Source organism: Musa acuminata, chromosome BXJ3-4, assembly GCF_036884655.1.
Source record: "Musa acuminata AAA Group cultivar baxijiao chromosome BXJ3-4, Cavendish_Baxijiao_AAA, whole genome shotgun sequence".
Lineage (NCBI taxonomy): Eukaryota > Viridiplantae > Streptophyta > Magnoliopsida > Zingiberales > Musaceae > Musa > Musa acuminata.
The window spans coordinates 26,061,646-26,074,554 of NC_088352.1; the positions used below are offsets into that span (position 1 = coordinate 26,061,646).

The following is a 12,909-nucleotide window of genomic DNA, read 5'->3' on the forward strand; positions in this document are numbered from 1 at the left end:
TATTATCAATTTAACAATCAAACAAAAGGTTTTAATGAAATTAACACTTGATTATTGGTAAAACTTTTTAGCCATTAGATGTGCTTTATATCCCATTTGAGTTTCACTGAATTCAAAAGATCCACTGATACATGTATTTTATATTAGGTGAGATGATAGAAGGGTCAATGTGATCTTATGGAGTAGAAAATCATATTCTTCACATATAGTTTTATGATAATATGAAGATTTTTATACTTATCTGATGTTATAGGTTCAGTGAAGGCGAATGGAGAGCTTGTGGCAGTATAAATATTAAGAATATAGCCTAATTTAAGGATGTTATTTTTGAAGTGTGTTATAGTCGTGTGGTCATAAGATAATTAGGCTTGATAGTATTATTGGATTATATTGATAGTAGAAGAATTGGTAATGAGTTAATGACATATAATTATGTTATGAAAAATTGATAAAAAATATATACGAAAATAGATAATTAATTTTAAAAAAAAATTCTCCTACTTATATGAATATGTTAGTAGTACTAACTTGAGTATATGAGTAATGAACAATTAAATTACAATCAAACACACAAGAATACCAGCTATTTTTTACATAGAAAACTCTTTCAATACGAAGGATAAAAATCACGGGACATCTCTTAGTCCAAATCAAAATCTTTACTATGAAAATATTGTTCACAACAATAAAGATCCACAAGCGAATTTGTTCCACGATAAATTTAAAAACTCACAACTCAAATACCCATCAAATAGAGATAGAAATCATAGATGATAGATACCACATTCAAACGCAAGTTCTATCATTTATATTAAGAAACCACTAGTATAGAACATGCTCATAAAAAAAAAAAGTCAAATCGAACCACAAATGACAGTTTGAATGAGATGAAACTATTCGAAGTAGAAAACCAGTAGCATAATCTTTGTTAAAGCAGCAAAAGAGATACTTAAAAGGCCCTCCAATCCCGATATTCATCATTTAGAATGCACAATTAGAAGCCTTATACCCATTGACAAAATTTCAACCAAATCCAACAATTAGTAAGGAGTCGAAGTAAACTGATCGGTAATAAAATAATCAATGAACAACTGTTATTCAAGAAGCCAAAACCCTATGAAGAAGACCTCCAAACCATATCTCCACCATTCAGAATGAAGATCACTAAGCTTAGAATATCTCCAACAAAAATCAATATGATTCGACAAAAATCTCACCATCCGATCATCAGATAAATATGGTTGGATGAATTTTAAAAAAATCCAAAAAAAATTCTCTCTCTATAGTGGCTGTTGTGAAATTGAGTTGTGTATCGTGAGTGTCTCCAAATCTAACCCTAATGGGTTTAAGTACATAGGCCAAAATATTTATTGTTGGGTTTTCTCGAGTGACCTAATCCAACAAGTTGATCAGACTAATACACTTTAATATTACTTGACAGGGGAGAAAACAAAAACCTTATTTATGGTATCGAAGATATTGTTTCATCAGGTGTTGTAGAGTGAGATGGTAGATGAAAAAGTTACATAAGGGGTAAGGTGTCGCTAAAATGGAGTAATAAGGAAGTAGAGACTTGGAACTATGGGTTAATTCAATAATAGGTATGTTTGAGGGGGGTTTGGGGTATACTAATATTAACTAAGTTATCGATGATTGTTGTAGTAACTCGTATTGACGAAGAAACAAGATTTTAGAAGGGAAAAATGGACTCAACAAAGATGACATGATACGATATAAAGATTTTGTAAGTTTGAAGATCAAAATATCGAAAAGCACCATGCTTAAAAAAGTACACAATAAAGATACATTACTTAGATCTTAGTGTTAACTTGTATGAAGTATATAGGAATAGCTAAGGAAAATATAAATAATCATACTTTAATCTTATAAATGTTTGAAGATTTATAAAATATTATTTTAAATAATAAATGATGTTGTAGGATTAGAGTGAGTATACGATTAATGAGATAGATAACAGTTTGAAGGGTAAGATTAGTTTCAATTAGATATTAGTACTTTTATTCGGTAGAGTTAACTAATTGAGATATATACGGTGGTAACTTGAGATGTTGTATACTATAAAATGAGATATATTTACATCTTTTACCATAGTAAACTATTTTAAAAGTAGATCAGAAGAAGATCTTGATCACTTTTTAAAAATGTGTAAAGACTAAGATAACTTTAAATTTATATTTAAGATGATAAAACTATACATATTTAGTAAGCTAATCTATAGCAATAACACAAAATCTAAAATTATTAAAGAAAGTGATTGAGGTTAGACTCGAGACATCAATATAAATAATTTTAGATGATTTTGAATAGGATATATAAAATATTTTAAAATATAATATGTAACTTTTATTATAAGATAATAATCATAATTAGTAGTAATATTATTTAATTTAAAACTAAAAAAAAGTTATTATTGAATTGAGGAGGACGAATGACCAAGGTGATGTTATCACATAGGGCAACAATTAAAGCAAAGACAGTTAGCTATATGATTTAGGGAGTTGCTAACAATAACCACTCGTAGATATGTTTATTCCATACCAAGGTTGCCCTCTGCTTATCCTTTATAAGAAATGAGTTAGGAAAGAATTAAAAAAATATTTTATTTATAAAATTAGGAGATAAAAATAATATTCTTTGTGATGTGAGGTACACATAAAACATTATCGAGTTTAAAGATAGTCATATATGAATTAAGTATTAAGATACTAGTGTGAATGATAAAGATTTTATTACTGTCACCGATGATAATATTTTTATTGCTACCATAATAAGAGTAAATAGATAAATTTTAAAAGTAAAAAATAATATGACAAGAAATAATAGAGTTAATAATTCAATTAATAGAGTTCGATAGATTTTTACAGTGTGTCCAATTTTATCACAAAGTTAGTAGAAAATTTTTCACTGATTATTATTGTTAAAATGCTAGAACTTATGATAATTATAGTGATTGTTGGGTTTTAATTATTTCCTGAGTTATTTGGGTTAAAATTTCTATGATAATTAAAAAAGTTGATCTATCTATCCATGAGATATTATGTTCGGTACTTTATTAATTATTCCTTTGAATTGAGTTATAATAACCGGTTTAGTCTCTCTCTTCTCATTTCTTTCATAATTAGTTAACTTATTCTATAATTATTCAAATGACATTAGTGAGTTATATACTTGAATTATCATCGCTACTTACTTGTATTCATCTTTATGATCGGTAACAATGGAAACAATGATTTATTCATCACTCAAGAAACGATCTATTAAAGTCAAGTTATGTATAAGAACTTTTAGATTTTACATATAATCAATAATTATACTTTCTTTTTTGGTTATTTTGGATAGATAGAATACTTAGCATTGGTGTAGTTTATAGTTTGATTTCCACTATAATACTATATAAAGAGATTAGTGATGTTAACACTATAATACTAGTAACTGAGATGACTTGTTAACTTGTTCTGTAATCAGAATTTGCTATTAATGTTAATTCTATCGATACTTGAGTATTTGGGTAGATAATTGAAAGAAACTATCAACATAATTTAGATTATATCCAAAAAGAAGATTAATAAATTATAAATTATTACTAAAGAGTTTGAAGGGATCAAAAGTTACTATATTTGATAAAAATGAGTCAGGTAGATTAAAAGCAAATAGTATTTTTTGAGATAATCATTGGAATGTCAGAGATAAAGTAGAAATATATTGACATCAATTAGAGCAAATCTTATCTTCTGAGATAATTATCGGAGTCAACTAATTGAGACTTGAATAATTTACAAAATAAGTCTTGATGTAATAAAAAATTACTATTAAAGTTAATTTTTATGATACTTGAATATTTTTTAGTGGATAATCGGAAAGAACTATCCGACATAGCATAGATCATATCTAAAAAAAATATTAATAAATGATACTCACCAAAATGTATAATTACTACTAAAAAATTGATGGGATCAAAGCTATCGAGTTATTTTATCGATGAAAATGAATAATATCGATTAAGAATAATAATTATTATTTAGATAATCATTGGATCATCAGTAGAAAAAAAATATTGATATCAATTAGAGTATCAACTAGAAATAAACAAAAGTGCTATGGAGATAAATTACAAATACATGTACAGAATTTTTGGTTTATACGTATGTAAATGAAAATTTAATTTAAATAATTAAATATGTAAATAACATATTATATATGCAATTTTTTCTTTTTCTTTTTCCTTTTCCTTTTCTTTACTCTCGACTATGTGACATTCTTTTTTTCTGGACGGCCGCTTCGCTGTTCCCCACGCGCACTTCTCCAAATGTAGCCGCGACAACCCCGAGGCTCCCTTTCGACTTCTCCAAGCCGCCCTCTCCTCCTCTATTCCCCTCTCCTCCTGTTCATTTTCCTTGATCGATGGCTCCGATTCCATTGAAGCGGTCGGCCAGCTCCGCACAGAGCCTGGCCAGCTCCGCACAGAGCCTGACCCGTGGCGGCGCCCCAGAGGCGTGCGGCCTAGTCCGGGAGGCCGTCCGCGCCAGCGCCGCCGCCAGCCTCGCCTCACCCCCGCTCGTGCCCACCCCGCCGCAGCCTCAGCCTCAGCCTCAGAAGCAGACCGATCGGGTCCAGGCTGAGGTCAGGTTCGGGCCGCCCGTAGAGGGACTCGCCCTCGATGCGGCGCCGGCTCCCGGGGTCCTCTGCTGGGAGGAAATCGACGGGAGGAGATGGAGCTACGTGGTGGACGTCGACGGTACCCCCGGAAGGGCACGCAGGGGCTCGTCTGTCCGGGCCGTGCCGATGCAGAGCCCGGTGGCTCCGTTGGAGGTGAGATCTCTGTCAACAGCATCCGGATCGGGTAACTGAATTCCCGGAGAAATTGTTGTTTTCTTTTCTCCTTTTAGTTTTGTGGCTTAATTTTCTTTCCGATTTTATTAGTTGTAAATAGGTTTCTTTATTCTTTTCCCTATCTCTTCAGTTAAGTATTTCTTTTTCTCTTTTTTTTATTCGTTTGAAAATATTAAAATAGCTTCTCTTTAAAAGACCTTTTAGACTACTTTATCCTGTGAGATAATGCATAAAGTGACAACAAAATGAAGAATTCTTTCATTCTAGAGTTGTTTTCTGTTGCAAATATTCAGAAGAAAGATGTTCGATCTAGTAAATTAAGCAAGAGGAGTGGTGGTAATAACACTTAACACCGTCAGGTCATTGTTGCTTAAATTGATGTGTAACGTTAACAAGATCTTGGAAATTTTTTGTACAAGGCAATTTTATCAGTCTAGAAGGGTGAAAAAGAGGAATGCCATGTGAAATGAGAGAGAGAGGGTATACTCATTAGGACCACATTTTTGCATGCTGTGTTTTAGATCAAGAATGTCCCTTGTTTGAGAAAAAAAAGTGAATGTTGTATTGTAGCACACATCCTTCCCCCCCCATCTTGATAAACCTCACTGAATATTGTGCTTTATCACTTTTTCTTTCCAGTTTTAATTTGCATATTCACAGTTATTACAGTGCTGTAAAGGGTTCACAACCTTAAGATTGTTAAGTGTGCTCTAATTTAATATTGCATAATGCATATAACATTATCTATTAATTTACAGGAGAACTATGAGTTGTAGTGTGTGCATGGGATACTTTTTGACCTATCAGGAATAAAAATTGTCGGTTTGCGAAGTATTTTCTAAAAATTTAAGAAAATACATAAGTTCTTGGTTGTCCAAGCATCACGAGGACACATTTTGGTGCAGGAGTTGATGTCATTCGTGAGATCGTATGTAGTACCTGAAGGCTTTCCTGATAGTGTTACCCCTTCGTATGTTCCATATATGACTTGGAGAGCTCTAAAGGTACTCATTTGATCTGAAACCTTTTGAAGCCTATTATTATTTCTGTATTTGTCTCAAAACTATTTGGAAGAATTTTTCATTTGTTTTTTTTTTCTTGAGCTCCTCATTACTAATGTTTTCCGTTATTGATTAGCATTTCTTTGGTGGAGCCATGGGTGTTTTTACAACACAGACGCTGTTGAGCTCTGTTGGAGTATCCAAAAATAAAACTACACCAGGTGCTGTTGCCATTAATTGGATACTCAAGGTGAAGAAAATCTGCATTTCCTGGCAAAACAAAATAACAGCTAGTTATGTGCTAATTCCTCTAGAACCATGGTCTAAATTGTTGAAGCAGCAAAAGCCTGCTAAACCATCTTTTCATCTTCTTTCATTCTATTTATTTGGGATGACTGAAAAGTTGTTTATGTACACTATACAAAATGGTGATATTGCATATATTGCTTATGGCATTATCCACCTTAAATGCAAAAATATGGAAGCAATATAAGGGTCGAGGTTTTAGATCTTGATACGATACCAGTTTTTGACATCTTGTCAAACCACTATGATACTGCTATATTGGGTGGTGTACAAACTTGTATTGCCTTTGCCTGGTATTACCAAAAAATAGTGAAAAATTAAATACTGAACAGTGCCGAGCTATATGGTCCGATAGCAAGCTAAATGATCTGGTCTGGATGCTGGTAAATACTATCCCATATATATTAGTCAGATTGATATTGGAATCAGTATAAGGGTTATATATCTTGTTTACCATATGCGCAAGTGAATGATGTCCATAAAAAGGGTGATCCCAGTGCACAAACACATGGCTCCTGTTAATGCGGGGGCCAATGTATGCAAGCTAACCTTACCATGACACCTATATACATACTGTTTTTTTTTTTTGAAGGGGTCCTTAGATATATTAGTTGCACTGGCCGATGCCGGGTTTGTGTGTACAGGTTTTGAGCACCATGTACAACACAATCAGGCAAACTGATTTATTGTGCTTCTATTGGATTTGGTAAATTGCACACCATATTGGTAGATCTGCAGGCCGTGTAAACAGTTTTTTGCTAAAGAAATAATTAATATCCTTGAACATTTTGTCTCCCATGGGCTCTCTTGAAGCAACTGACAAATGGCCTTTCTAGTCACTACTGATTTGTCTGTATGCAAATGGTATTCTTTTGGTTTATATCATTTAATCTTTCAATACATTAACAGATGAATTGACTGATCTTCTTTGTAGATGATATTTGTTAAAAGGAGTTGTTTATTGAATAACTTGCCATTGCAATCTTTTTTTTTTTTTGTGTATAAAGTGTTGAATCAAGATCCAATCATAATGAAAACTATTGCTCAGAAGCTGAGACACAATCCTTTACAATTTAAGATTACTTGACTTGATTGTTCTCCTCCCCAGTGTTCTATTCTTGAACTCTCTAGCTTTACCTGTGTTGCATGGCAATATTGGTTTGTTTGAGTTGCCAGATTATATATCTAACCTAGTGAAAGCCACTGCTTTTCACATAGCAGTCATCCCTACCGAGCTATAATAAACTTAGTGTCAATGCCAATGCTAGCTGACTGTTTCATATGCATGTGGCCATAATGTTTAAGAGGACATTTATCAATTATAAAACAGAAGCATTGCACTAAAAAATGAAAAATTGAAGATATGACTATCTAGAAGAGATGAATTTGAAGCAAAAACGAAAAAGTCTTCATTGCTTGATTAAAGGCATATTTTCTTATTTCTTTCTTGGAGAACATCAAGGGCATGTTTCTTGTTCTTGTATTTTGTATTATTATCACTTTTCTTGTTGAATCTATTCTGATTTGCTAGAATTATGTTATTTTAAATATTAAAATGCAATTTCAATATTATGCAGGATGGAGCCGGGCGTGTTGGCAAAATGCTCTTTGCACGACAAGGAAAGAAATTTGACTATGATCTGAAGCAGGTATACCCTTGTGCTTTTGTTCTTTTACTTCTATGACCTTACATATATGACAACTATCACTGATCGGTATTGGATATTGCCACAGCTTCGCTTTGCGGGTGATCTTTTAATGGAGTTAGGTGCTGGAGTAGAGTTAGCAACTGCTACTGTTCCACACCTTTTCTTGCCATTGGCTTGTGCAGCTAATGTGGTGAAGGTTGGAGAAACAAATATATGTTCTCAGTTTATAGCGTCTGACTGGTGATGTTTGGTATATGATGTCTTCAATTGTGTCATCTGTAGAACGTTGCTGCTGTGACATCAACATCGACACGCACTCCAATCTACAAGGCCTATGCCAGAGGAGAAAATATTGGAGATGTCACTGCTAAAGGAGAATGTGTTGGCAATATTGCTGATCTGGTATGCTATTTGAGAGTGTGCTCACATTTACTGGTGCATGGTTGTTTCAATAGTTTATAAGTTTGGTTCAGGATGGAATCTGACACAAAAGTCAGACTCATCAAACCATTTCACGGGGCACGTTTCACATGCAATTGTATGTGACTATATGCAGCTATTCCTTTTAGTTTCTTACTTGTCTTTCACTTTTTGAGCACTAAAAGTATTTTTCTCAATATTGAACCAAATCTTTCTAGCATTTACTAGAAAAGAGAACGTAAAGAGATGTAGTTACCTATGAAAGATCTAAACTTCATACATATTAGAAATCATAGACTAAAGTTACGCTAAATTGTCATTTTTCTGTTTATTCTCAATGTGTATTGCAAAATTAGGGAAGAAAACATGGTAAGCATTAAAATCAAAATCCACTTGGTATATCTTACGCGATGGCCAAGCGACAATAGTAGTAGTGGGGAAGTGGTAGCATCTTACACAATAGCGAAGCAATAGTGGCAACAGAGGCGAAGCGATGATGACGAGGCAGTGGGACCTTACGCGACGACAAAGTAGCAGCGACAGCAGAAGTGAAGCGGTGATGATGAGGCAACGACACCTTATGCCAGAAAAGGGCTTGCGAACACGGACCCTAGGTTCTTTTTTATGCTGATTTGGCCATGGACCCCACCATTTCTTTGAATATTTTATTAATTTAACTGGACCGCTTGGTACAGGATGGTCCGCATACCAGTACCCTATCGGACCAGTATGTACTGGCCATACCGCACGGTATACCACGGAATGACAAACCCTGCATAATAGTTCATCTGTTTTATGCACCATTTCCCTTGCTTTATCAAGCTTTGCAGTAGACTAAATAAAAATCCATTTGTTTTAAGTTGGGAACCGGACTCAGCATCTTGATTTCAAAAAGGAATCCATCTTTGGTGGCTTCATTCGCATTCCTGTCATGCGGATATGTTTTTAGCGCATATCAAGAGGTTAGTATCAGTAACTCCCTGCTGTGACTTTATTACCTTTTCTCACTGATAGTTCTTGTTGATCATGCTTATTGTAATTGTTTATCTATCTTCCTTGCTAGGTCAAATCAGTTGTGTTGAATACATTAAACAGGGCAAGATTCACTGTGGCCGTGGAATCCTTCATCAAGACTGGTAAGTCAAGCAAGTACTATAAAACGTAAAAGAAATTGTCATTGTTGTAAAAGAGACAAGATGTGATGAAGCAATTTGATATGGTTTCCAAAATTTTGGATTGGTTGAGAAAAGAGAAGCAAAAACAAGAAGAGAAAACAGAAAACTATGAGTAAGAGAAAGGAGAGGGGAAGATGCAAATATGATCAGTTCGATTGATCTAAAAAAGTAGTCATGGCATGCAGGATGTTGAGTTAGTATTGTGGTGTATGACACTTTGAGGCTGAATTTACTGTTCATACCATAATCTTGACCATAAATATACCATCAAAGTTCAAGACATGTTGCATTTATAGATCTATTAGAAGTAATGCAATGTTTTTGTTATCTAAGAAGCATTTTAAATAACGAATGCTAAGAAAATGAATAAAGATTGAAATATTAATGTGTTATTGTTGTGGCTTATAGATACATGTATGAAACATAATAGTAGATAGTGGTATATTACACAAGACTCCCGCTAATGTGGGGTCTAGGAAGGATCAGTGTGTACAGAAATTTTAACCTTTACTAAATGTTCAATCCTTGGAATTTTCTAGGGCATGTTCCATCACTGAAGGAAGGAAACTCTAAGGAAAGTATATTTCGTCCTCCATGGTCGAAACATACACCAGTAGTTATAGGTATGTGATAACTGGACTGTACTTCTGTTCATTCTTATCAGTCTACAATTATAGCTACTTTTTTACCTTGGCTTTAGGCCCAAGATTTTGTGATGCATTCCAGGAGCCATCCTCGTTTTTTGCCATACAACCCTTGTTCGAGGTAGTGTTTCTTACCATTTACTCATGCTACTTGTTTTATGCAGTGTAGTTCACATAACAGATTATGATTGTTCTACATGCATTGTTCAGTTTGCTACTTATGTTAATTGAGTTTTAGAAATCAACACTAGTATTATAATTTTTCTTTTTAGCCAATTTTGATATGACTTGATGATTTTCTGTCTATGCTTCATTTGTAATTACAGAAAGAGAGATACATGGTTACCTACAACCCTTCAAAGGATAAAATATATGCATTATTGAAGGATCAAGCAAAATCAGATGATATATTGAAAGCAGCATTTCATGTGAGTATTGGTTATTGATGGTTGACTAGCCAGTAACACCTGCCTATTTAATTGTGTGCTTTATCTTTATGACAGGCTCATGTCCTTCTATATTTCATCCGTTTGTCAAGTTCAAATCAAGCTTTGAGAAAGCTGATGAACTCTAACCAATCAACATATGGAGTACCCTTACTTCCTACAAATGCTGACTTCCTTGCTCATATGGAAGAGTCTTGCAAGATTGTTTCATCTTCATATGCGATATTCAAGAGAAAAGCAGCAGAGCAGGTGATGCATCAAAGACTTGGTATTATATGTTAGCTTAGGTACCCTTTTTTTAGGATGTTCTACTCCATATACTGCTGTAGTCTTTCTACTTATACATTCATCTAATATGCAAGCTAAATTTAGCTGGTCATAGTAGTAAATTCATAATTATGATTTGTTGCCTGTGTTAGCTTGGGGAATATCTAGATAAAGAGTAATTGGGTCCTCACTTTGGATGATTCTGGAAGCCTTCACTTTTAAGGAATATGGATTAAGAAAAAGCATGAGCAGGGAATATTTATGAAGTCCATTATCAGATCAAAGAGAAAGAAATCTAAGTCATTTATGATTTATGTGTACCCCTGCAAAGTTGAAGTCTCATTATTATTCTCACAAAGTTGGATGAATCTTTTGTAATTTCCATTTGAACATTAGAAATACTCATGTCATTTTTGGGGCAGACATTATGTCAACTTCCGTATATACTTCTATGGTATATTCAATCTTTTAATTGCTATTTTTTCAAGGGAAATGATTTAATGGCAAAGAAACTGACTAGCATAATATTCTATCTTTTCATAATGAATTAGTGCTTTTGCATTCATTGAACTAATTAATCTAGAAGTGAAAGCTAGTTTTATGCTAAGAGTGTTTGTTTTTTTTTCTTGTCAAGGGGTGGATAATGTCGGAGTCATTGCTGAACCCTGGCAGAGCTCGGCTACTAAGCACCAAAGAACTTTGATCTTTGACTATCATTCAGAAATTCGACATTCATTTCGTGGATGCTCATCATTAAGATTCTGCAGTGAAAACTCATGGTAAAATCATGCTTCATGTCACATCTAACACTTGTACTAAGCGAGTGGAAGTAAACACTGCAGCAACTGCAGAGTATACCATTCTATCATCTATATCGGGTACGAAGATATCTCAACATGAAGTGATGGAATTTCGATTTTTACTAGCTCTTGGACATGCTGTCTCATACAAATTATAGAACCCAACTTTCATCTGAAAAAAATTTTGGTCTTTCATAGTTGCAAGCTTCTCACTCTTGCACGTGATATGGATGGGTAAATGTTCAATGCAAGCCTTTTCTTTGTGGATTTCTGGGCCTTGTCTTTCGGACTGGGATTTAGTATTATTCATCTTAATGTTGTAAATACCTTTATATCATTATTCAGCAATTTTATCTTGTAACATAATATGTATTAGGTGCAAGACGCTAAAATGTGGTTCAGAGGTTACGTGAAGGGTTTGACACAGATTTTGCAGCCTCATAAAAGCTCTCCGATAAAGATAGATTTTGTTGCTCAGTATGTATCTATATTTGGTCAAAAGATGGTGAAAATTTGTCTGGCTGACATTGTTCTTCATGTGCTACTATGGATTTGTTTTCTTATTCTTGTGAGTCATGATGACTTGTAACTGGTCAAAATCTCCGAAACAGAGTTAATTGTTGATTCATGCAGTTTTTTTATTTTATTCCTAGCATTAACATGCAAATACACGCTGTCTGATAAGACTTGTTAGGGAGCTTCATATTGGATTACCTCAGCCTACGTAAGTGAAAGAATCTCAAGTGGTGTTGGCCCAGTTTGACACTTGCAGGCATCTCGTCACTTACAAGGTTAGTAGATTAAACCTAACATGTTTTAAAATTGCAAGTTTTACTTCACTGTAGTAGTATTTTTATTCTTGCAGGCTGCAAGATTGCATGCAGGCGTTTGGTTGGCCACGAATGGATAATCTTCAAGTCATTTGTGGATGCCATTTGTGCAGGTGAAATTACAGGCTCTACATAACCACAGAGAATGATTTATGGTAACAGTCACACTACAATGATTTCGTTATCTGAAATATTCCAGCTACAATGACATCTCATCCGATCTATAGTATCCTTGTCAGCTGTTTTGATGGTTGCAGTTTTTCGTCTAAGAGGAACAATAAGCTCAAACCAAACCAAATCTCCAAATTAGATCCCATGCACTAAATGTTAAGAAGGCCAAATTCCACTGCCTGATTCATCTTTTGGGGAAAAGAAAAAATTTTCATCCAAGAATTGTTCCTAGTTCTTCTAAGACAAAAAACTTAGTCAATTCCTGATGGAGTCATCAATTTATACCTTAACAATCATGGGAACATGCCATAAAGTGAAAAAACATATCATGTGATGCCATGTCCATATC

General features: G+C 34.0%; 1 protein-coding gene across 1 annotated transcript; it reads left to right on the forward strand.

The window, feature by feature from the left end:
- Window positions 1–4,283: 4,283 nt before the first annotated feature.
- Window positions 4,284–11,985, forward strand: LOC135586636 (protein root UVB sensitive 6-like). The gene is made up of 13 exons (XM_065149743.1): window positions 4,284–4,830; window positions 5,757–5,855; window positions 5,989–6,102; window positions 7,736–7,807; window positions 7,893–8,003; window positions 8,090–8,209; window positions 9,088–9,189; window positions 9,291–9,363; window positions 9,942–10,025; window positions 10,103–10,167; window positions 10,373–10,474; window positions 10,550–10,741; window positions 11,394–11,985. Exons 1-13 carry the CDS (start codon window positions 4,423–4,425, stop codon window positions 11,460–11,462), a joined length of 1,611 nt encoding a protein of 536 aa, XP_065005815.1. The 5' UTR covers window positions 4,284–4,422; the 3' UTR covers window positions 11,463–11,985.
- The last annotated feature ends 924 nt before the right edge of the window (window positions 11,986–12,909 follow it).

Coding starts and splice junctions, on each gene's coding strand:
- LOC135586636 (XM_065149743.1), top strand. CDS start 4,423: ATGGCTCCGATTCCATTGAAGCGGTCGGCCAGCTCCGCACAGAGCCTG. Junction 10,026..10,102: donor ACATACACCAGTAGTTATAG/GTATGTGATAAC, acceptor CCTTGGCTTTAG/GCCCAAGATTTTGTGATGCA. Junction 10,742..11,393: donor AGAGAAAAGCAGCAGAGCAG/GTGATGCATCAA, acceptor TTTCTTGTCAAG/GGGTGGATAATGTCGGAGTC.